Source organism: Manacus candei, unplaced genomic scaffold (genome assembly GCF_025592945.1).
Source record: "Manacus candei isolate 608988 ecotype Guabito, Panama unplaced genomic scaffold, ASM2559294v1 h1tg000086l, whole genome shotgun sequence".
NCBI classification, from domain to species: Eukaryota; Metazoa; Chordata; class Aves; order Passeriformes; family Pipridae; genus Manacus; species Manacus candei.
In genome coordinates, this window is record NW_026138134.1 from 7,368,574 (window position 1) to 7,392,851 (window position 24,278).

The 24,278-nt window shown below is 54.1% G+C and overlaps 1 protein-coding gene across 3 annotated transcripts in view; it reads left to right on the top strand.

Moving 5' to 3' along the window:
- Positions 1 to 24,278, top strand: part of ZBTB16 (zinc finger and BTB domain containing 16) — a 54,107-nt gene that overhangs the window by 2,274 nt on the left and 27,555 nt on the right. For all 3 annotated transcript variants that reach the window (XM_051812348.1, XM_051812347.1, XM_051812346.1), the window contains exon 3: positions 24,177 to 24,274. In XM_051812348.1, the coding sequence (XP_051668308.1) occupies positions 24,177 to 24,274 (98 nt within the window). The remainder of the gene's footprint in view (positions 1 to 24,176; positions 24,275 to 24,278) is intronic.

The following is a 24,278-nucleotide window of genomic DNA, read 5'->3' on the forward strand; positions in this document are numbered from 1 at the left end:
ACTGTGCCAGAAGGTTCCTTCTAGTGAGCGCTTTGCTGGGGAGGACAGCCCGGATGGGGCTGGGGGCATTGGTGTTTCCCACTAGCACAGACCCCATCAGTTTCCTTGGCTGGCATCAGCCAAGCAGCTCACAGTTGCCACCCTTTGAGTTCAGGGATCTGTATGCAGAGAGATGCTGTGGGGTCGGGCAGTTCTCACCCACCCTGTACTGAGAGCTGGTCCCTCCTGTGCCAGCGGCCGGGCTCACCAGCGCAGGCAGCGGTGGCACTCGGGCTTGCGGCTTGTAGTGACTTGCCAGGGGGAATTTGTGCTGCTCGGCTTCCAGGTTTATGAAACATTTGCACTTCGTGCAAAGTGGCGCGGCGGTCAGGCTGGGTGATGCCGGGGCGAGCACCGAGGGCTCGGGCAACTGCAGAGCCGCGGGGATGGGTGCGGGACTGAACCTCCAAAGGCTGTCGGTGCAGTTTTGGGGCTCCCCCACGCAGGGTGGGGGGATCTGTGTGCTCACTCCCAGCCCTGCACCCCGGGGACCTGCTGCAGGGTGGGAGCGTGGTGTTGGTTACTGACACGTGAGTTCGGTGCTTTGCTGTTTACCGCCTCCTGGTCGCGATTCGGGAACCAGAGCTCGTTTTCCGATTTAGCTGGGGAAGGGGGACCACGTTAATTACCACGCCGAAATCGGCTGCGCCGGTCAAATCCCACGGCTCCGGACGTGCTTTGGCGAGCGCTGTGCTGGCCCCCAGCGTGGCTGCAGCCCCACGGCAGGACGGCAGCGTCCTGCCTGGGGAAGGCAGCACCGGCGCGGTGCCGGAGCTTATCCCTGCCTCCCCGGGCAGTGCACCCTGACAGATTTTTAATGAATCAACAGGTTAATTAGTCCCGATGCACACAAGGCGCTTCAGGGCCGGTGGCCGTGCCGGCACGCGCCTCTGGCGGGGCAGCCGGTGCTGCCGGTGCTGCCGGCGCTCGCCGCCCGCCCGCGGTGCGGGATGAGCCGGTGCCGGGTGCCGGAGCAGCGGCTCCCCGCACGCTCAGCCCGCGAACGCTCCCGGTGCAGGGCGGCAGCGGCTGTGCCGGGATCCCCAGCCCCGCGCGGGTCTGCGAGCGCCGGCAGCATCGCCCCTCGCTCTGCCGCACGGACCCTGCCGGGACAGCCTTCGCCCCTCGCAGGATCCCCGGCTCCCTGTGGGTGCACACCCGCTTTCGGCTTTGTTTCCCCTCTCGTGAGCGGCAGAGCTGGGGCTGGCGTTGGTTACGTGCCCGAAGCTGCCTCGGCCGTGCGGTGATGCAGACCGAACGTCACCGGGAGAGCTGCAGTGAGGGCTCAGGGAGAATTTTAACGTGCCTTTCTGCCACGGTCTCGAGCCTCTCCCTTTCCCCCTCCAAGCCCATAGCAGCGACTGCTGCGGCCGCAGGAGAGGGCGATGCCGGGGCTGCCCGGAGGCTCCTGTCGCCGAGGGTGGATGTGTCCAGAAGGAGGGAAGGCTGCGCGGGCAGATCCTTCCCCGCGCAGTCGGGAGATGGGGGAGCGTGACCCAGCTGTCCAGCACGACAGTCCCTATTTCACAGTGCCTTCCAGGGCTCGGCTTGTTTTGACAGCCGTGGCTGCAGCCGTAGCTTATTTCTCACTTATTCATGATCCTTATCGGGAGACTGGGCACAACCGTGCTCTGAGGGTCTCGAGTTCTGCACGGAGCTCAGCACTGGCCCCTGCCAGCGGAACCTTGAAGGCAGCTGCTGAAGCCAGTGCCAAACTCTGTTTGCCTGTTTTTGCTTTCAGACCGATTACCTGGCGCTGGCAAACTTTGCAGGGCGAGCCAAATCCTTTGAGCCGTGTTTAAACTGATATGTTAGACCGTCCATGTTGAAAGGCATTGGGCAACAGTCCAATGAACTCACCCCCACCCCCAAAGTCTAATACCCAGGTGGTTTGTGTGTAGATAGGGTCTCATGTGGTTTTTTTATAGTGTTTGCTTTCTAATACATTGTGAGAATTACCATTGGGAAAGGATTTGTGGGATCCTATTGTATTCATGGAGCTGTTAAACAGCATCTGCGCTGGATTGGGATCTGCAGCTCTCTGCCGGAGCAGCTCTGGTGGCAGCTGCACTGTGCTGGCGGTGGGCTCCTCTTCGCTCCACTGCCTGGTGCATGGGGGATCTGGGGGATCTGTGTCCCACACCGGGGTCTGGACACCACCTCCCTGAGAAATCCGGCGGTGGGGGCAGGATGTGCCGGGGGCACCGGGGTGTCGCTTGTTGGCTTTCGCTGACCTCTTTCTGCCGTGCACTCGCTGCTGTGGTTTTGCTTTCCGACCCTGACGTGAGCGTGGAGGTACCCGAGCAGAGCTGTTCCCAGCTGCGGTGAGCTGGGGGCTGGGAACAGCTCCTGGGGAGGGGGTACCCTGCTGTTCTGTGGGGTGCTTGGCTGCCCGGCGTGGCAGCTTCCACCCAGCAGGTGACAGAGCCCAAAGCCACCCAGTGCCGACGCCACTCTTCCCGCAGGGAGCTCCATGAACCAGTGTGTGCCGAGCCTGTTTACAGCACACAGGCAGCCCATGCATATGGTGGGGCTGTTTGTTTACACACACACATGCCTATAGAAGTGTAAATATATATGTTTATAGTCTTGGAGCTTTCTGAGTGTTATCTTCATTAGTATGGGAAGCATGTGCAGAAAAGGGAGAGCAGAGGGTCAGCCTGGCCTTGGCAAGCACAGGGGGCCGCTGGCCCTGGGTGACAGACAGTGCCCAAGGGACAGTCATGTGCCCCGGCCCCGTGTGCGGCTCCTCGGCCTCGTGGCAGCATCATCTGTGCTGTGTCGTACCCATGAGTGCTGAGCTGTGACCTTTTGGTGGCCGAGTGGCCACAAGCCTCGGCACTGGCTCTGGTCAGGTTTTTTGGGTCCCTGAACCCGCTGGCTGCTGCATGATCCATTTTTTAATCCTTTACCAAGCTTATGATTTTGACTAATTGAGTGTAGATTGAGTCGGCGAGTCTTTAATTTTTTTTATAAAAGATTTCCTTCTGGGTTCAGCGAAGTTCAAACTTAATCTAATGTTAGTATCGATCGTCGCTTCTAATTGCAGACAAAAAAGCCATAGTTCAGCAGCCCTTTTTGGGGTTGTTTTGTGAAGGAAACCCTCCGAGCTGTGAGGTGAGAGCCGTGCTGAGCTGCCAACAGAGCCTGGCGTAATTCGTCATTGGGAAGTTAAATACCTTAGAACTTTAACAAAATTAAACCATGTCTTTTATGAAACGATAGTGACTGGAAAGGCTGCAGGTGGGGATGGGCTTCCATACAGTTCATTTGTGGCACAGCCAAGCGTCCCACCTGGTGCTGCCCGGGAATTCACCCGCCACAGCCATGCGGCTGCTGGCAGCGCTCGCCACGTGTGTCCCTGTGAGATGGGGATGCTGGGCTGGAAAATGAAAGTGCTTTGTGCTGATGGTGTCAGGAGGCCGGTGGAGGCCAGAGGTGGGTGAATGCTCCCCGTATGATGAGTTTGGGTGGAAGATGCTCCTGCTTGGGAAAACTGCAACTTCCCATGGGGATCCAGCCTCACCTTCCTCTGTCAGCCTCACCTCCCCTGTCTCCGCCTGGATTAGCTGAGTGTTGTACTGCTAATGCCATTAGGCACGTTGGCACTGCTTGGCGTGTCACAGTGAGAAACAGATGCAGTGTACCATTAAAGCAATAAACGTGATAAATCGGATCCCAAGTGCTTTGTGAGATGTTATTAGTGTTAATTTTGGTAGCCGGATACAGTAGTTGCTTTTTATTTTATTTTAAGCATTCAGCAATTTATGTTCACAGCAATGGAAATTTTAGGAAAAGGAGAAAAAATGGAAAGCAAGGCAGGGAGGGAAGGAAAAGCAAAAGCAGCAGCCCCCCAAACTCTGACCGTGATTACTTCCAGAGTCCGAGGACGACTTGGCAGCTCTTGTTTCTTGCTGATGGGCCTTATTAGCGGCACCTGGCATCATAAGGGGCTAATGGAAACCAGCGTTCCCGGCTGCCGGGCCGCGGCGCGGGGCGGCCGGGCGAGGAAGCTCTTATTAGCTTTATGGGCAGGGGGACGTGCCCTGCTCAGGAAATGAATGTTGCAGCTAAGGTCCACGGCGCTGACCCCGAGCGTGTAACCTGTGAGCGCCGGCCGAGACCTTGCGCAGGATGCTTGGGATTTCGGGGGCTCTCTGGTTCTTGTCATGGGCAGAGGGGGAATATGGCATGGTATGTTGCAGCCTTGAACTTTTGATTTATTCAGTGGGGGACTTAACTGTTTCCATGCTCAGCTCCAAGCGCAAAGGGGGAAAAGCCCCCTTCGGCTTTCGCATTATTCCGTCCGTTATTGTGCATCAGTTTAGTTATGCGTGTGCTGCGTTTGAAAGCAGAGCTCTGAGGTTCCCATCAGAAAACACCTATTTCTATTTATTTATTTATTTATTTATGCCTGCCCAGTGCGTGAAACCTGCCCCACTGAGGACACTTGGGTGGCTTTTCCCCAGAGAGCTGGCTGTCGCTGCAGCAGATTTGCAGAACCTCCTCAGTCCCCATGACATCTCGCAGAATGATGTTGGTTAAAATGTCTTTTTGGCTGTGCAGAGGGCCCCTGAGAGAGCTTGTGCTGGTTCAGGGATGATGCTGTACACCCTTTCTTCCTTTCCCCGTGGAACATGGGAGTGATGTAGAGCAGCCCGGGCTGTTGGTGACAGAGCATTCCCACAGCTTTCCCCACTTCTACGGGGTGTTGGCTCTTTAGTTATATTGGTGCGTAAATCTGTTTTCCTTGGATAGAGTAAAATGATCTGCATTTTCCTTTTTGCCTGCAATTAGCAAGATTTTTCTTTTGCCCCCCCCACCCCACCCCTTGACAGCTTCAAGAGAGGCTTTAAATGAGTAATTACTAAATATTTCCCGGCAGCCAAACACGGGGCCATGGCATCTCCTGTTGCAAAAGTGAAAAATATTTCTGTTTGCAGTTAATTTTAGTGGCAGGCAGATCATGTTAACTGGGTGTAATTGCTTCCAGATATGGCAGAGGGTTTTGTGTGTTGGGATGAAGGGTCTGGTAAGTGCTCACTTCCTGTGTAAATTAGCCTATTCCATTCATTCCTTCTCTCCCGGCAGTCCTGGCTTGTGTCACTCTGCCGGCAAGGGGTTCTTCCCCCCTGGCCCGGCTCAGCGCTTTATGGTGGGATCAGTCCTTCACAGGACACCGCTCCCTCCTTGGCAGGGAGGGATCTGCATCCCGCTCTGCTGCTGGTACCCTGGGCAGAGCTTGGCGTGTGCCCCGGCCCTGGTAGGGACTGGTGTTGTGACAGGTACCAGCTGAAACAGGGAGGGTGGCACATAGGGAATTTCAGACAGGATGGATTCATATAACATGAGCAACAGGGAAATGTTTGTTCGTCCTTTGAAATAAATGCAGACCCAACAGGGGAGTCTGCATGTGGCCAGACACCTTTTAATATGGGCTCATGAGCTCCCAGTGCAGTTGTGACATCTGCTCTTGTTCCTGCTCAAGCCCGGTTGCCCAGACCTGCTGTGGGGCATTCAGATGCATCACCTGCATATCTATTCTGGATAATCTTTATCCAGGCTGAGGCGTGCCTGAACCACTTGGTTTCAGTTTGGAACACACTGGTTTGCGCTGGCACTGCTTTGGGTAACTTGTGTGCTGACAGGAGAGCAACAGGTAGCTTTGGGAGGGTACAAGTGCTGTTGGACCACGTGATTTACAGAGAAGGTGGGCTTCTCTTTTTGGCAAGAACATGTGCTGCCTTGGTCTCTCTGCAGCTGAAGGAGGGAGCATCACCCTAAAATTGGGGTTGCGGGAGCGAGCCTTTGCAGCGCAGGCTCAGCGCTGGCCGGGGGCCAGGGCCGCCCGGATCATTTTCGCTGTAGTGTTCTTAACTGATTTTAAGTAGATTATGGTTGGATACGTGCCCCGCTGTGCTGGTTCAGGTTTCCATCGGCCTTCGTTGTCTCGTTGCTGTTTTATTGGCGTGCTGTTTAGCAAACAAGCCGGCGGTGTGCGATTGAGGAAACGCTTCTCCACGTAGGCACGAGCGCTGCAAGAGCCTGGCTAGAGCCGCCCGCCCGCCATAAATCAGCGTTAAACACCCTGCTTTGTTACCGGTGTCAGCGCGGGAGATGGGCTGGTTATCGGCGTGTATCAGCCGGGCTGATAACCCCGTGCTCTGTTTAGTGCTGCTCGAGGAGCAGCTGCCTCACTGCAGCGGCGGAGTGATGGGGGAGCGCGCTGGGTGCCGGCACGGGCGATGCTGTGGCGCTTGCCTTGCGTGCTACAGAGGGGACTGGTGCACCCCCTTCTTGAAAAAATGCACCTCCATCCGTCTGCAAATGTAACTTGTGGTGGGGAGGAAGATACCCACACTCACCTTGGTGACCTATAAAGAAGGGAACCACAGACTGAGAAGAAGAAAAAAAAAAAGAGAAACTTGATAAATCCCAGAGCCCCAAGCACCAGGCCAGTTCATCGCTGGTGGAGGGCTTCAAAAGATACGCAGAGATGGCACTTGGGACGTGTTTTAGTGGTGGGTTTGGCACTGCTGGGGGAATGGTTGGACTCAATGCTGTCAAATGTCTTTCCCAAGCCTGGTGCTTCCCAAACACCAAGCCTGCCAGAGTTCAAGGAGCATTTGGACAATAGTTTCAGGCGTGTGCTGGTATTCTTGGGGCCGTCATGTGCAGGGCCAGGAGTCACTTTAACGATCCTTGTGGGTTCCTTCCATCTCAGGGTATTCTGTGATTCTATAATTTGTGTACCAGGTACTGCACCAGTTACAACCCATGTGCTGTTTACCGCTCCATCACAACTGCTGGAATTGCTTTTATCCTCTTGCCACTGAGTTTGGGGATAGTGCTGGGCTCCACATGCTTTACCCTTGGTCGCCTCCCCTTGTTCTTCTCTCCACACATTATTTATAGTAAATCATATTAGAAAGGAGCGCTAAGGAGGAAGCATGATTCATCCTCCTTGAAACCAGTGCTGACATAAAGGCAAAGAGCTTACTACGTGGTTTTTATTATGGTATTTAGGGGCAGGTTGTACTAATTTTGGCATGCACAGAGTAAACCTGAGAAGGCTATGACTCCAAGAAATTTAATTTCACTGCAGCACAGGCTGCGTGTTTAAAAAACCCAACCAAAACCCCATTGGCCTTCTTGGAAGGGCGTGTGCGTGGCAGCACAAGGCTTTTGGGATGGCCCGTTGCTTTCCAGATTTCACTGCGTGTCTTTAGCTGTTCTGTTGGCTTCTCATGGCTTTGCTGTGGTGCGGGAGCAGGGACAGCTGCAAGCACAGGCATCCCCCTTCCCTGTGAGTGTGGTGGGGCACTGGAACAGTGGGAGAGAAGCTGTGGATGCCCTATCCCTGGAAGTGTTCAAGGCCAGGTTAAACAGGGCTTGGAGCAACCTGATCTAGTGGAAGGTGTCCTTGCCTGTGGCAGGGAGGTGGAATGAGATGATTTTTAATGTGCTCCCCAACCCAAGGCATTCTATGATCACAGGTCTGGAATGGGAAGCACAAATTGGTGCTTCCCATGTTGAGGGGATGTGCAGAGGGGATACTTGGTGCAGAGATCCCGCCAGTGGCTCTCAGACCGCGGATCCGGGCTGCTGACGGGAGCTGGCTGCTGGCAGCGCAGCACAGGCAGCGCTGGGGATGGATCTCTTATCTCAGCTGGGCACGGCTGCGGTCGCAGCCGGCTGTGCAGTGCACACAAACGGCCTTTGCGTGAGAGAGATAAGGCGCCAGCGTCGTGCAGTGCCCACGCATCGCCGGCCCCTCGCCAGCCCCCCTGCGCCCGCGCGCACCGGCGTGGCACTGGCACACCGTCCCGCTCACACCGTGCTGTGGTCAGCCGGATCACGGGTCGTGGTGCCACATGAATCACGGCACTGGGTCGGGGCCCCTCTGCCAACGGCACATGGCGTGGGGTGGCCGGAGTGCAGCAGGGCACCGCTGGCTCACACACCAGGGCCCCTTTCTGCGAAACAGCACAGTGCTCAGAACCGAAACCCTCCCTCTGCACCTCCCTCCCTCCGGGGCGTTCTGCTATTTTTACCAGGAACGTGGTGATTTCCTCTTCTCTTTTTACCTTCCCCCGTTCGTAGAAAAGATCCCAGCACTGAGCGTGGGGCAGGGCGCTTCTGCGAATAAGAGCAGTGACCAGAGGCGCCTGTCGTGCACGAAGCCTCTTTGGGCAGCTCTGCCTGCGCTGCCCTTGCCTTGGGGGGCTGTGGAGGGGGCCCCTACTGCTGCCCTACCTCCCTGGGGTGCTCGGAGCCTGGCTCGCACTTCTCTTGCATGGGGCTTGCCTTGGTGGGAACCAGTGGTGTGCTATGAAACTGGCAGAAAACCCCCTTTCCCCCAGCAGGAATCACCTTAGGAACATTTTAACTTAGATGAAAACTTTTCCGGTAGAAAAAAATGAAAAGCAATAGTTTTTCTCTTCCCAGATCCCTGGCTTCCCGTGCTTTTGGGTGAGAGATGGGGAAATGCCATCCTGGCTCTGCTGTGCCTTCCCTGCCTTTCGGTTCACTGTCACCCTGGTTGAAGGACAGCATTTGGTTTGGGGTTTCTTGGGGGAATTTGGGCTCTGCATTGTTGGGGGCTGTGGGGAAGATCGCATGTAGGGCAGGTGCTGTGGTGGAAACCGGGTCACCGGCAGCTCCCAGCCCACAGGGAGCTGAGTCAGCAGTACCCAAGAGTGGGACAGCACCAGGGCTGCCGGGGGATGGCCCCAGCCCTGCCTGTGGGATGCATCCAGCCCAGCCCTGCCCACAGAGCTGGGGAGGGGCACTGGGATCTCAGGATGCAGATGCAAGCGCTTGTATTGATTTCTGGCTTCTCTGATCCTTTAGCTGGAGGCGGCTCTTCCCTCAGCGTCCAACCAAACGTAACTTAAAGCAGTGCAGAAATGTTTATCACCCTTCCCTCGCAGCAGTGAGCGCTGGCCAATGCATTATTTAGCAGGGTGGGAGCAGCAGTGGGCTGCCCTGGGGCGGGGGCTGCGACCACCCAGCACATGGGGGGAGCAGGGGGCTCTGGTGGGTTGTGTGCTGAGGATGTGAGTGGGCATCGCTGGGAGGACCTTGCATTTGGACACATTTTGGACCTTGCATTGGGAGAGGGACCCGTCCAGCTGTGCCCAGCAAGAAAATGGGAAGAGGATGGTAAAAGAAGGGACCTTGATGTTGGGGGGCTGAGCAGGGGGTCCCAGAGATGTACCTCTCCCAAGGATGGTACTTGGGATGCTTTTCTCCTTATCCCATAGTGCCGGCGCCGTGTGGCAGGGTCCACTCTGCTGGCCAGGCGCTGCGGGCTTGGCCACTGCCGGCACGGGCAGCTGTGCCACATCCTCCTCCAACTGGAGGTGGAGAGCAGCTCGCTCCCTAATTAGCACCTTTGTTGCTAAGTGAACAAAACGTCCCTGCATGGCCAGCTTCCTGCCAGTGATCCGTGTGTCGAGGAAGGGGCTTCCATCGCCACCACACACAGTGCTGTGGTGCACGGCCACAGGGACCGATGTGCTGGAGCCAGGCTGCTCAGGCACCTTGTGCTCTGGGACCGTGTGCTCTGGGGACCGTGTGCTCTGGGACCGTGTGCTCTGGGACCGTGTGCTCTGGGACCGTGTGCTCTGGGACCGTGTGCTCTGGGACCGTGTGCTCTGGGGACCGTGTGCTCTGGGGACCGTGTGCTCTGGGACCGTGTGCTCTGGGACCGTGGCTCTGCTGCTCCACGTGTGTGCCCACGCTGGTCGTGCTCCAGGTGCCATCACTGTCACCTGCTGTGCTGAGGTTCGCTGCTGAGGCAGCTCTTCTGTTCCGGTCTCTGGTGTGTGTATTTTCAATTACCTCTGGTCACCTCTCGCACGGCGCCTGCCCTGGCTGGCAGGGTCAGACATGAGTTAGCTGCGAGTGTCACTGTGTTAAAGGGAATAATCGTGTTGTCTTCAGAGGGATGGTAACAATGGATGTTAATGCCTGGGGAGCAACAGCCCACGGCAGCATTCTTTAAACAAGACTCCATTTGGATTGTCAGATCCCTTTGATTCTTCCTGCATCGTCTTCTGCCACATCCCGGCTCCACATCCGAGCATCGGGGTTTTATTATTTTATAGGTGCTGTAATGTTCGGGCTGTGTTGTGTGGCAGAGGCTGGTGTGCTCTCTCCACCATCCTCCTCCTCCTCAGGATGCTCTTCAGCAGCAAACAGGGAGCCACTGGGTGGCTGGAGCATGCAGGGGCTCCTGGGCCCCTGGAGATGTTTTGGAGTTAGAATATCCCATGTTTAGGTGTGTGCGGTCAAAAATATATAATATTTGTGCTAATGAGTGATGGGTTTGTTGCCTTTGGTGTCTGTTGCTGATCACATTCCCCTGTGTGTATAAACTTTTCCTTTTCGTTAGTAAATAATGCCATGGAAATGAGGGTGAAAAGCACCGTGACTGTCTGGGCACAGAGATGGGGCTGTGTGTGTGCTGCTGCCTGTCCTGGGCTGGCTCTGGAGTGGCCAGGCAGCCTTGAAAGGATCTGTGGAGCAAGCTGCCCACTGGAAGGACCAGCTGGGGAGTGGGAGCAGTGCCGAGAATCATTTTCACCCAAGAAATTATTGTTCTTGCAAGAGCAGATTTGAAATCTATTTGACTTTTCAGCACCATGTACCCCTTTAAACGTTTCCAGTGTATTCTCGCTGATGGGTTACCTTTTCTTTCCCCTTGGGCTATAATTAGTGTCCTTTACACAGAATTGCCTTAGAATTGGATTTGAAGAAGATAAGAATCAAATTACCACTATTTATCTTGTAAATTCCAAAAGATCTACCGAGAGGCACTGTACAAGGGGGATTTTTAAAATATTGTGCTCTGAAAACACCAACCTCCTGTGGGTCCCAGGATTCCCTCGAGGGTCACATCTGCAAAATGCCCTTGGATACAGGACAAGGCCAGAGGTACCAGGAGGGAGACAGGATGGTTTCTTCCTGGCTGGGGCAGGTAGATGCAGGTGGGTGACTGGGTCAGGGTGGCAGCGTTATCTCAGGCTGGGCTTTGGTCTTGAACTTCACAGTCCCAGGTAGGCTGGAGAGAAAAAGCCTTTGAAATGCCACTTTTCTCCCACTTTTCCACACTCCCACCTGGGGTCACTCCCCGCTCCACTGGGCAGCTCTCAGAAGAGAAGGCAAGTTGAGTGCTAGAAATGGATGGAGGTAATTTTGGTGGGCTCTGTTTTGACAGAAATTAAGCATCTGAATCTAAATGAAGGAGATGGAGAGCCTAGGCAGCTGAGATTGTATTTTCATAGCATAAACAGTTGCAGAAGATTAATGGCATCTGTGTAAACACTCTGTTGCAGTGGTGAGGGGTTGTGGGTTTTTTAATAGTTAGAAAATACTAAGTATGGCTGGAGGCAAGAGACACTGTACCTCCCTCCTGCTCACACCTTCCACCTCCCCGTCCATCCCACAGTAAATATTCCAGCCGCCCTCAGCCCTGCTCTCCCTTCTTGCAGTAAATTACATATTAAAGTAGCCTGGTAACTGAGCACTGGTTGCTGCGCGATAAGCTCCGGGAAATCGATATGTTTGCCATGTGCCTGCTTGTTTATGACACCTGCCTGCCGAGCAGTTGAGCAATGCTCCGTGGGCCCGGGCTGCGCTCGCAGGAGAGGCTGCAGCAACACTGACGGATTTTTTTGCTCCCTGAGTGAGGTGTTGCCCGGAGCTGCCCTGCAGCATCCTGCCAGGGGGGTAAAATAAAAGGAGCAGTAATATTTGGTGATGCAGAACACGGGGAGGCAGACGGGATCACAAAGCGGGTCACACCCTCATCCGTCTTTGGGGCTTCTCTCAGCCCCTTCCATGAGTTTCTGCTCTGCTTCTGTTTGTCACCTCCGTGGGTAGGTGTGGGAGTGGAGCCCAGGAGTTTAAACACTCCTTCTGTGTGCCTGGGCAGGGAGGCAGCTGCCCACACACACGGTGCTTTGTCAGTGGGGGTTGGCATCCTCTGAGCCCTGTGCCACACGATCCAGTGAAGCAGGGACCGTGCATTCACCAGCACAATGCCCAGGACCCATTGGCTGTATCCCAGAGTGTGGGATATGGCCCAACTCCTTAGCTTGGGAGTAGCCAACCCCAGCTCAGCTTATGAACTGGGATAGCTCTGACTTGGGAAAATCTTCCCCTTGACTTCGCAGCCCAGGGGTTTGGCTGCTTTGCCTGCACAATGGTGGGCACCAGCCCACATTCCCCCTGCTCCAGTGGCTTTTTGGGTGGGAGCAGGGCATTTTTTTCTGAAATCTCAAGTCAGCAAGCTGCAGTAATTGACCTTTTGACCCAGATATAAAGTTGGGAGGTAAAAGACACAGCTTGCAAGATTTTTATAAAACTGTTGACCTCTCACAAGATTAACTCAGAGATAATAGTAATTATCAACAGCTTATGGTGGGTCCAATCGATGGTGAACTTTACCTCCTGCCTAAAACTGAAGGTCAGTGTTTTACTGCAGAAAAGATAACTGCCATGGGTTTTCTCACCACCGCCAGTCAGCAAACGTCCCTGTACAGAGGAATTCCCTGAATGGAGTGCATATGACTCCTGTGGGAAAATGGACCCGTGGGATGGCACAGTGCAGTGCCCACGTGTGGGTTTTGGTGATGCTTAATGCTGTAGCTGAGCCTCAGCACAGCTCAGGTGGCCTCTCTGCCACTGTGCTGGCACACCAGGACAGTGACTTCCTTGGGATGCTCGGGTCAGTGGAGCAAGTACAGAGAGGCAGAGCACTGCCCCAAAAAGGCACTTCCTCTTTAATAGCTTTTGATTGTGTGCTTTCACTTTTTATGTATAAAAGATAGTCCATTTAATTAACTTGAGAATGCAATTTCAAAACCACTAATGCTTTACACATGATGGCTCTTAAAATACAAGTAACGTTGCAGTACTGTGCTGTGCTCCCTCTGCCTCTTGTGCTTTGTTTTGGAGACAAACATTCCCCCCCTCGGTAGTTCCAGATCCTTGAATAGGAGTCAAAACAGATTTGGGGTGTTTGAACCTGGGTTTGCCTTGTCAGTGTACCTGGGCTGTCGGGTGCCATCCTCTAGCAATGTCAGTGGTTTACTCCATGTCCTTGTCTTTCCCTGGATGTCACCTGTTAATCTCCAGCCAACAGCACCGTGAGCTAGAGCATCTTCTCTCTGGTACTGGCGAGCAGGCTTCGTTTCTGTGAGCTTTCCTTGAGCCTTGGGTTTCTCCTTTGTACCTTTTTTTTATAGAGCTGGTTTATAGTGGATGTGCTTCTGGGGGCAGAGCACACCCTCGCCGCAACCCCTCACTTGAAACACCCTACAGGCCTTTCCAAGTTCCTTAGTTTTTGCCAGGCATCTTTAGGCTGTCCCAGATGGATAAGGTGGGGGGAAGCTTCAAAGGCTGGCTAAGTGGATGCGGCACAGTCAGTCCAGGTGGCTTGTCCAAAACCTGCACACCCTTGCTGATGTGAGACCCCAGGGTACTCTGGCCAGGACCCTCACCCAGTGCACGGATGAGCCCCAGAGCCATCTCCTGTGACTTCCCTCACTATCTAGTGGGGTTGCAGGCAGCTCCGGGGAAACCCCCGTTTTCCCCTCCCAAGTGCCTTTCCCCCAGCCTGGTGCAGGGAAAACGGGTGGGAACCTGGAGGTGAATTGCTGGATTTGTTGTTAAAAACCTGCACGCACCAACTCCCCCTTTTATTTTTTTCCCCCTTTTTTTTTGTAGCATAGAAACCTCTCTTTGTGGCAGAAGGCTGGGAGGGTTTGAATGCCACATCCCGGCGTAGGAGGCTGACTGGGACCATACGGCTTTATCATTCATTAATTCCTGTGCTCATTCATCCCCCTATTTAAACTTCTCTGTAAAGACGGGAGCTACAGATGGTCTTTTGGTACCCGCTTTAGCCGACAGCCCTCGGCCCCGACAAAGGGGTACAGAGGGAGCAGCAGAGTGTACAAAATATTTCCAACCATTAGAAATCGAGGTCTCATTCACCAGCGGCTCCTGTTTTGAAAGCGAATTTATGCAAGCGTCGTAACCCCCAGGCAGGGCAGGGCCAGGAGTGGGACTGAGCCGAGGGCAGCATCAGCTGCTTTTGCCTGCGATAATTTGGTGCCAAATCACTGTTTCCAGTTTGCTTCAAGAATTTGTTATCATTGTGGCACCAACATCACCCTTTGGTGTGGGAAGCAATGACCAGTGTCACTGGCTGTGCCTCAGGTGTCCCACTCGTGCTGGCCAGTGGTTTGTCCTGGATGTTTGCTGGTGCAGCAGCCACCATGTTCCCAGCGTGTTTGGGTTTTGTGTGTGGTGGCAATGATGTGCTGAGCTGGGGGTGCACTGGGGCTGTGGTGCTGGGAGTGACACTGGTGGTGCCTCTGCCTGCCCATGCTCTAGTTCCCATGGGTGCAGGGGATGTTCAGGGCTCCCACTGTCTCTGTCTTGTCCTCAGGAAAGGTTTTCAGGGAAGCATCGGGGATGTGGGAATACTGGTGTGCAAGGGAGCAGCAGTATCACCCCTTGGCAGAGGAGGAGCTGCTGGTCTCATGGCTACTGGGGAACTGTTGGGGCACATGGGGGATGTTTCCTTAACAAAAAGCCTGTCTGGCCACTGCTGAGGGGGCTCCAGACCCGACCCCGGGCACTGCATTTGCTGCCATGCTCCATCCTTTCCGCGGGAAAGTTGGGACCAAAAGTTTTCTCATGGAAAAACCGAATTCTGCGATCTCGTTTTTGCACATGCTGTGCTTAAATATTAACACCAATTGAGCAAATTGCCTTTTAACTGCCTTTATTTTCTTTCATTAACGGTATAATTTAAAAGCTCCCGAATTTGCATGGAACCTGTTGTGCGTGTTGGGGCGGGGGGTGAGGCTGCTCATAAATGAATTAATTGTGAGCAAGCCTCCTTGGGGAGGTCCCACGGTGCCGGGATGGCTCAGCAACGCCCGGGTTTGGGACACCGCGTACTTTTGGCTGGGGGGAGCGGAGTGTGCTGTCAGTGCTGGCGTCCTACTCAGAGCTTGGCTTGCCCGGAAGGTATTTATTTATTTTTCAGCAAAACATGTTGTAGGCTGAGCAAAACTAATTACAGAGAGCTGAGGCAGCGTCTTGTGTTAGTGCACCGGCGCTGAAACTGGTGCAGGAGGGAAAAACTGCAGGGGGAAGTTGCCAGTGTTGTGCCCCCGTCGCCGTCCCCCGTGTGAGGCCCTGCAGCACCAGCAGCGTCTGCCCGTGTTGTTGTGCCACGAGATGACAGGTTACAGTGCGATTCCAGCAGCTCCGCTCGCTGCCTCCGCGCAGATGTTGGTGCGGTTTCGGGAGCGAAGCCAGCTCGGACACGGTGGATGCGATGCAGCCCCACGTGCTGCACTGTGCCGTGCTGACAGCTCTGCTGGGGCTCGGCCTGGGTGAGCTCCTTTGACACCTCCCACTTCCATAGTCATTCCCAAAGTATATGTTTTCTAAGGGAGGTCTTGCAGTCGGATGGACAGCAGTGGCCTCAGTCCCTGAGCTGCCAGGGCATTCCCCTTGTTGCCACCTCCTTGTCCTGGGTCTCTCCAAAGCCTAGTACAGTGTGGATATGCTAAATTACTGCCTTGACAAGGTGCATAATGTTCATCTCCCAACTTCCAACTGGAAATAATTAGTTATTTGTCTGCCCCGGGAGCTCTTGAGAAGGCAGTGTGAACCTGGGCAGAGGCAGCGGGTGCTGGCAGAGGGCAGGAGACCAGCCCATGGCTGGGAGAAGCGTCTCTGGGTAATCCATGGGGAGTGTGGCATCTCCAGCCTGTCTGAGGGCATTTCTCCTGCCAGAGAAGGGCTGTGTAACAGCCCAGCATTAGGGTTTCATTAATCAAAGACACTTCCACTGCCCCTGTACAGCAACATCGGTGCTGCGCCTGTCCCTCTCTGACAGCTCCCTAATTCATCTTCCCGGGGAAGGGGGGACGTGCTGCTCTTACCGCTCGTGCTGCCAATGCTGCAGCCGTTGCCTGTTCTCCTTCCCAAACTTTTGAAGCCCAGCTGGTGTGGGGAGTGCTTTGGGAGCATCTCTGGGAGCTGGTGAGCATAGGGCAGGCAGTGTGCACAGAGCAGAGGAGAGACCTCTGGCTGGACTCCTGCACGCTTGGTGTTCTCCCATCCCCTGACCCAGGGAGGTGTCTCTGCCCATCCCCAAAATTCAGGCATAAAACCCGGGTGTGCACCCAGTGGTCCCATCCCAGGAGCCCAAACCAGTCCTCCAGGAGGGCACATGACTATGCACAGAGCCAGGCAGCAGCAGATTGGAATCAGGCATTCTTAATTCTAGCTACAAAAACACAATATTTTGGAGTTGCTAATAATAAGAAAGTGTTTTCATCAAAGGTTTATTCGTCTGTGTGCTGACATCTGGAGAGCTGAGATAGATATTTTCCTTAAGACTGTATTTCCAAGCCATGAGCTCTTCCCTGGCTGTTAATTAATCCTTTGTAGTTTAGCGACTGATGAAATCATGACTCTATGAAATTTTAATCCTTGTGCTGTATAGGCACAACCGACATTATCAGAGGACCCCAGGTGTGTGCTTGAAATTAGTTTGTTGAATCTCTTGCATATTTGATTACCTTATAAAACTCCTCGGGATCTGGGCCGCTCCTGGGAGCGGTGGCGTTTGCCTGTGGTTTGTGCCCGTTCCTGGCTGCAGTTCTCAGGTGGGCTGAGGGGGAGCCGGGGCAGAAACCGGGGAGGCACCAGGGAGGGGGCATCAGCATCTCCATAGGGAAGTGAGGGGTGGGAAGCACATGTCTCCCTGATGGAACAGAGCAGCCGAGCTGCTGATTGATTCCATCTGGCACCTGGGTGCTTTTCCCACTCCCTGAAGGGGAGCTCAGTGCAGGGAAGTGGCTCCTGGGCCCATCTCAGCTCATCCCTGCAGCAGCCACGTGGGTGCCACCCTCTTTCTGACACATGTCCAGCCTCAGCCCTGTGGTTGTGTCATCGAAGAGAGTGGAAATTAAAAGAAAATTCTCCCTACTCTAAAAAACTCTTCCACTCACTTAGGTTGCTCTGTGCTCCAGCATCCCAATAGCATATCCATTCTTCCCTGTATCCCTGCTTTTGGCTCCTTGGGGACTTTTGTTGTCTCCCCAGGGCTCTGGGAGCTACAGGCTCCCCGTTTACTGGGGAGCAGTGGGATGATGCAGCCTGGACCGTCTCAGGACTGTTGTCCCTGGAAACCATCCGATGCTGAATGCTTTCTGTGCGTCATAGAATCCCAGACTGGTTTGGGTTGGAAGGGACCTTAAAACTCATCCGGCTCCAATCCCGTGCCATGGGCAGGGCCACCTTCCACTAGACCAGGCTCTCAGAGCCAGGTGTCCCAACCATCCCGAAGGTCGGGAGGAAGGAGCGGCTGAGGCCGGCGCTTCGCTGGTGCTCTGGTGGCACACGTGCTGCTACAGAAACCAGATGACGAATGTATTTTTAAACTTGGAATCCATGAACCGCTTATTATTTCTGAATTAGGAATCAAAACATCTGCATAATCACGCCGCTGCTGCGGCAGATGTACTCGGCACGAAGGTCACTTTGCCTTTTTGTCGAGATCTCGTATTATTTTGAATAAGCAGCGCCCCCCGTGCTCTGCCTGACGCCTCTGACACCCGTGTCATGTTGGCTCAGCGCTGCCCAGCGCAGCCTGGGGCTGAGGCTGCCCAGCCCAGCGAGTGCTCCTCTCCCAGTGCTCAGCACGTCAGTGTCACCAGATGCCCGAAGAATGGGGATGGTGATTTTGGACGGCACATTAGTGCCGGTTATTCCAGGCAGGGCCGCGTGCATCGCGTTAACCCCTCGGTGCCTGTGCTCTGTCCCCACCGGGACAGTGTGGAATCGTGGTTCTGTTTGCGTCGGTATCCAGGTGGTGCAGTGGAGATGCAGGACTGTTCCCTGGGCCAACAGAAGCTGCTGACACCCGGTACCATTGCTCAGTGAATTGTGCAGTGGCTGCATTCCGAATCCCCTTCTGAAAGCCGCAGATCTCTCCGGCTTCGGAGCTGGGGCAGCATCTGTGCCCCTGTCTGCGACAGACAGGAGATGCTTCCCCACTGCCAGCTGCACCACTCGGATGCAGCCGGAGGTTTCCCATCCGTGCTCGTCCTGTCCAGTGCGAGCCCATGGACCCCCTTGCGTGGGGGGGCTGGGATACGCAAAGGGAATGCTGGCAGGGATAAAGCTCTGTCCAGGGGAATCCCATTCAATAACAAATATTGAACGCGAATCTTAAACCAGGGCCTTGGTATACATCACAAAAAAAAAAAAATCTGTATGCTGCCCTATTTTCTGTGGCCAGTTTCTCTTTTCCCAGGCCATGGGGCTGGAAGTGCTGTTTCGGTGGGATGCTGAGAGTAGCCAACAGGAGATGCTGCCACATGTGCTCAGCCCAGGCCAGCGGTAAACTAGGAGAGTCACTGCCCTTTGGCAGCATTTTTTCACACTTGTTGTGAGCAGGGTCTAAAAAAAGGTTGAAATTGTGCATTTGGTGTTTGTGTCCTGGTTCTGTGTAGGTGTGGTAGGATAAGAGGATCCTTTCCTTGGTTTTTTTCAAAGGGGAAGGGTTGGCATCATGCTGGAATGATGTCACGCCACAGGATCTGGTTTGAGCTCATAAATTAGCTCGTGGTAAATATAAATATTGTACAGGCAGGGAGTTTCAGGGCTTTCTATTGATAGCTCTCCCCTCCCCTGGCTGTTTTTTTTTTTTAATCAAAACCTTCAGAAATAGTAAAATCTTTATTTCCATTTCTATTTCCTGTAAGATTTATTTATTTATTTTCAGCAGCAGTGGTGGTTTGAGGGCAGGTTTTTTTGTCAGTGTTTTCTTTTTTTTTCTTCTTAATTTATTAAAGCGAAAAGAAGGTCTCAGTTCCCTTCCCCCTTCCCCGTGCCCTTAATAGCTCTCCCTGCTATTTTAATCCTACGGGCTGGGAGCTGAGGGCAGAGCAGTGACTGCAGGAGCCACCTTGGCTTCCCCGTCTGCCCCTGCTGCAAACAAGACGTGGCACCGCTGCCTCGATCTTGATAAAATAGATCAGGGATGAATCAGTTTCATATCAACTTACCTGGGCAAGGGTGATGTAAGTGGAAATGGGGCAGCAGTGAGGGTTTGGGGGACATTACTGGGACACAAAGCGGTGCCGGTCCCTCTTGGCCTGCCCAGTGTTTGGTGCATCCCACGTGCCATGGTGGGGCTGTGCCGGCTGGTGGCCGCCCCTCCGGCAGGCACCACGGTTACGGCCCAGTATAAATAAAATTAGAAGGCTCCCATAAAACTCTGTTATTGCTGCGGCACAAAGTTAGAACCACTGGAGGTTTGTGCTCCCTGGCACTCGCGCGCAGCAATGAATATTTTATAGGAAAGGAAATACTTAGTGTCTGAATCTTTTTATAGCGCTGACGCTCCCGTGGTTGGTGAGCTGCCCCCCACACCCACGCCCTTCACCAGCACTCACAGGGCTGGGTCCCCCCAGCATCCCCTGGCCCCACTACCCTGCAGCATCCCATGGTGCCACAGCATCTGCCAGCCCCACGTCCCCACAGCATCCTCTGGTCCCACTGCCCTGCCTCCCATGGCCCTGCATCCCTGGGAGTTGCAGAGGAACAAACCAGGGAAATGCAGCAGGGTGGACGGGGGAAATCAGTGGGGTGGGGATCTCGACCTGGTGTATGGACTTTGGGAGATGCAGCAAAACCACTGTGTTAGTCCCAAGGACTGATTTCTGTCAGTGCAGGACTCTGAGTGCTGCACTCATGCATGTTTTTGCCTGGCTTTGGACTTGTCAGGACTCTGCTGTTTTCCTTGTGTCACACACCTTCCCAATTCCCCCGCTGTGTTTGGTGTCCAAAATACGGATCAGACAGGGTGTGGGCAGAGATGCGCAAGCCCCCACAGTCCCTTGCCACGGGTCTCCCATGCCAGGCTGCATTCCAGCCACAGGCTGCTGCAGGCTTTGTCTCGGGACTCGCTGCTCCAACAGGTACAGAGAGAACCTTGGCCGTGCCGGCGCCGTTCCTCGGCAGCGACGGGTTCTTGCTTCCCCTCGGTAGCCAGCCGCCCTGCCAAGCTGCGCCCCGGCCCAGAGATGACAAAGTGCCCTTTAGTTAATTGCAGAACGGATCGCCTGGAGTTAAAAGTTCTGATTTATACGACTATGGCTCTAACTGCTCAATAACACGGGCCCGTAATCTACTTTCATTTCAAACAGAAGGGTGATTTATGGGGCAGCATGCCGCTTTAGCTCAGAAATGAGGTGTTCAACATATGCTCTGTTGACATAAATTTGGAATTTATCGCTCCTGTCAAAACTGCCTGTTGGACAAAGGTGCGCATTAAGGCAATAAATGGCTCGGAATAGTTTTCTGTCAAATTTCCTAACCATTGTATTCACTCTGTTTGAGGGGAAAAATATACACTTAAAAGTAATCAAACCGCCAAGAGCCATGCGTCTTGTTCAGCATGGAGGGAGGGGAGGGGGTCTCCTCTTGCTTCCAAAAATGGGTGGCAGGGAGGGGCTGGGATATGAGAGCTCCTCAAGTAAAAAAAGCGTAAGGCTGTTTCAGGCAGGTTTTTAAGCAGGCAGAGCAGGGATTTGTTTGTGGTGGCAGTGGGACACTTGCAGTGGTCTTTAGGTAGCAGGGCTGGACCCGTACCCACACCCCGGGATGCTCTGCTGAGCCCCCGTGTCCCCCTGGAGCGGGCAGTGGCGTTTGCCACCGACCCCGGCCTTTTCACACGAAGCACCCTGTGGGGAAAACTCATAATTTTTACACCGCGTGGTCTTGCTGGAGTCGCCGTCCCTTTGAAGTGCTTTTTGCGGGGCATTTACAGGCCTTTTTAATTACCATCAGCTTGCGAGGGGCCAGCCTCTCGCCTGGCTTTTGTTTGCCGGTGCTGGGCGGGGAGGGGGTGTCGCTCGGTTTGTATTCTGCCTGGACAGCGTTTGCCAGAGCCCTGCACCGGGGCTCACTTGGGAGGGTTGGATCCAGCCCTGGGACTCCATGCCACAGGCATCTTCATTGCCCTGGGCATCCTTGTCAAGCAGCCTCCGGTGATATCTCACAACCTAGAGGCTTTGGGCAGCTTCGTGTTTCCATGCACCTCAAGCAGGCCATCGAGTGGGAATTAGGGGAAACCCTCTTTTTACAAAAAAGGCACTTTTCCTGCTTGCCACTACTCTTCATCCCATGGGCACCTTCTCAGCAGATGTGCTCATAGGGACCTTGCAGGAGAAAGAAGCACAATTTCAGCCTCAAATCAGAATAATAAAGCATAGTTTATCTTTTGGCACGGAGTTTGGACAGCACTGCCAAGCAGGGATGTATTTGAACGCCCTTCAGTCCCCCACCCCCCCTTTCTGGAGGCACAACTTCAGAAGCGCGTATTGATCTTTCCCCTCAGATCTTAACAGCCCGAGCAGCCGTAATACCTTGCTTACATCTGCCAGGTTTTTGTGCAGTTTTGCAACATCTCCTTAATCCGGTGAGCAGAAATAGAACATTTCAATCATATTTCGCTACCGGGAAACGGAACAGATAAAGCGCTTTAAGACCTTGTTGAAAGGGACCGTGCAAGATGGCGAGCGATAAGATCGTCCTAGAAGCAGGCGCCGAACGGAAAACTTTTGTTACCGCTGAAATTTGTTGATAGAGATATTGCAGCTAAATTACTCCTCGAGCACCCCAACCCCCCTTCAAGACAATGTGGAGGGGACGTGACTCGGGGACATCGCAGCGCCCTGGGCAGTGGCAGGTGGGGATCTCCAGGGTGCCCTGGCACCAGCAGGTCTGGGGGGCTTTGTGGCTTTGTTTCCCCACTCTGTGTTGGGGAGGGTGGGAGAAGAAGTTGTGTTGGGTTTGCCATAGGCTTGGGCGACGCAGAGAAAGGAAGCTTGTCCTTCCATTTCTCTGTTTCTTGAGACTCACTTAAAAAAAACCCCAAACCTCCATGTTTTGCTCAAACTAATTAGCTAATTAGACTTTAATTCAGTGAAAAGGCATTCTGGCCTCAGAGAGGGCAGTGTGGGCCCTGAGGATGCTGTACTCTTCATAACAAAGTGCTTTTAACCCAACATTAAATGCAGGAGCGAGCGCAGCCCGAGCCGGGGAGTGTGACAGGCATGTCCCAAATTAAAAATGCAAAATGAGAAGGTTGTCACTTATTGAGCTGCTCGTTGGCAGAGGAGCCCTGTCAGGAGGCTGGTGTTTTATTTATTTTTGCAAGGCAGATAAATCCTTTGGATTGTAAACCTTCTTGGCCTGAATTCGTGCATGACTCCTAATCCTCCGCTATGACACAGTGAATTCAGGACAAGCCTGATTAATAATTACATTATACAGCAAAGTTGAGAGTTGAAACCAGCTCCTGCTCCTGTCCTTTCTGCTCCACAGCATCTGCTGAACATCACAGGGTCTCCTCCTGCTCCTACTCTTCCTGTGCATGCCACCTCCTGCGAGGTGGGATGTGGGGCTGGCAGTTAGGGAACAGGTCCCTGTGCCCCATGGGGCAGGGGTAGATTTGGAGCTCGAGGCTCTCTGCAGCTGTGAGGGGTGATCCTGCTTGGACTCAGAGCAGCAGGAGCTTCGTGCCAATAAAACTTACACTTCAGGGGAAGTAAAGCTCAGACAAAGCTGAACCTCCCCCCAGCACAGGCACATGGTTCTCACAGCCTGCACAGCCAGGGCTGAGCCCTCCCGTGGGAGGGTCCACATCTAGGCCTGGGCAGGACCATTCCTGTTTTGTCTTTGGCAACAAGGCAATAGAAATACGCTTGTCCTGCTGCGGAGCAATGATAAATGGTGGCTGTGATCAGAGGTCGGCACACAGTGATGGGCTGTTACTCCTCAACACACACAAATACTTCTCTGTTTACAGCATCTGATGTTGAAACTTTGCACGTGCTGCTGTTGTGAGTCCTCCCCAGCCGCGGGTCCGAGCGGCTCACGGTGACCGAGGGCTGGCAGGGGCAGCCCGTGTGTTTGGGGCTTAGGGACGTTGGTCAGCGTGGCTGTCAAGTGCAGAGCTGGGTGGCTTTGCAAAGAGTCTGTTTGTCACCAGCAGAGGTGGCAAAATAAAGCACCAAGCCCCCATTCTGCGTGTTCCAGGCATTGCATCCCTCCACACACCCAGAGCAGCAGAGGCTGTTGGGGGGAGCGAGCCTCAGGGTACTCCGGTGCGGCGTGGTGGGAGCTGAGCGATGGCTGGCCCCAAAAGGGAGGAGGAATGGGTATGGAGGGGCTGCCATGGGACAGCAGTGATGGCTTGGGAGTGAGACCAGATTAGGTTGGATTCATTGGTGGTTATAGACTTGGACAGTGCTCCTTTAATACTGCCTGTTAAAGGTCATTCCATTTGGTGGAGGGCTCCAGCCTTGGCTGCCCAAAGATGGAGCATCAGTGTCTTTGCTGTAAAGACTGGGTGGTAATGCAGGGTGTGGCCGTTGCAGCCAAACCCAGCACCTGCTGCCATGGTCAGTGCCCTGGGCGGAGGGCCCCGCTGGTCCCCAGGATGTGGGGGATGCTCAGCCCCACGGCGTGCTGCGGGGTGGGCGACGTGGTTGGAGATTGTGCAATGCTGCCCGGGCGTAGCTCAGTGTGTACCTGGGGCTGCCAGGAAACAGTGAGTGGCAAATTTCCTGTTTGCGAGCTGGTGGTTGCATTTGTTGCTTGTGATTTGTGTTGCACTGAATTTGGATGGAAATTGGGATTTGGTTAGAAATGCACACAAACAACCTCTTAAAGTGGTTGGGGTTTTCTTTGGCACACAGTGCCCTTTTTCAAAAGTGCTCAGGGCATGGGGAAGGAGTTTGCCAACACAGACTTTACCTGAACTCCAGATTTCAGATTTATCAGGTTTATCAAAAGACTCGAATGACAGGAGCAATGACAAAAATTGACCCGGAGAGGGTCGTCTCCCCAGTGCTGGGAAGTCACACAGGACCTACCCTGTCCATGCTTTCCCTGCAGGGCTTCTCAAGCCAGAACCAACTTAGGGTGATATGTGGGTTGTGGGAAGCATTGGGCAGTTTCTCAGCGTTATTTCAGGTCAGTTCCCTCCGGCGCAGGACTAACCCCACTCTGTTCTCCCCTAGGAAGCTGCACAGCGGGATGAAGACGTACGGATGCGAGCTGTGCGGGAAGCGGTTCCTGGACAGCTTGCGGCTGCGAATGCACTTACTGGCTCACTCAGGTGG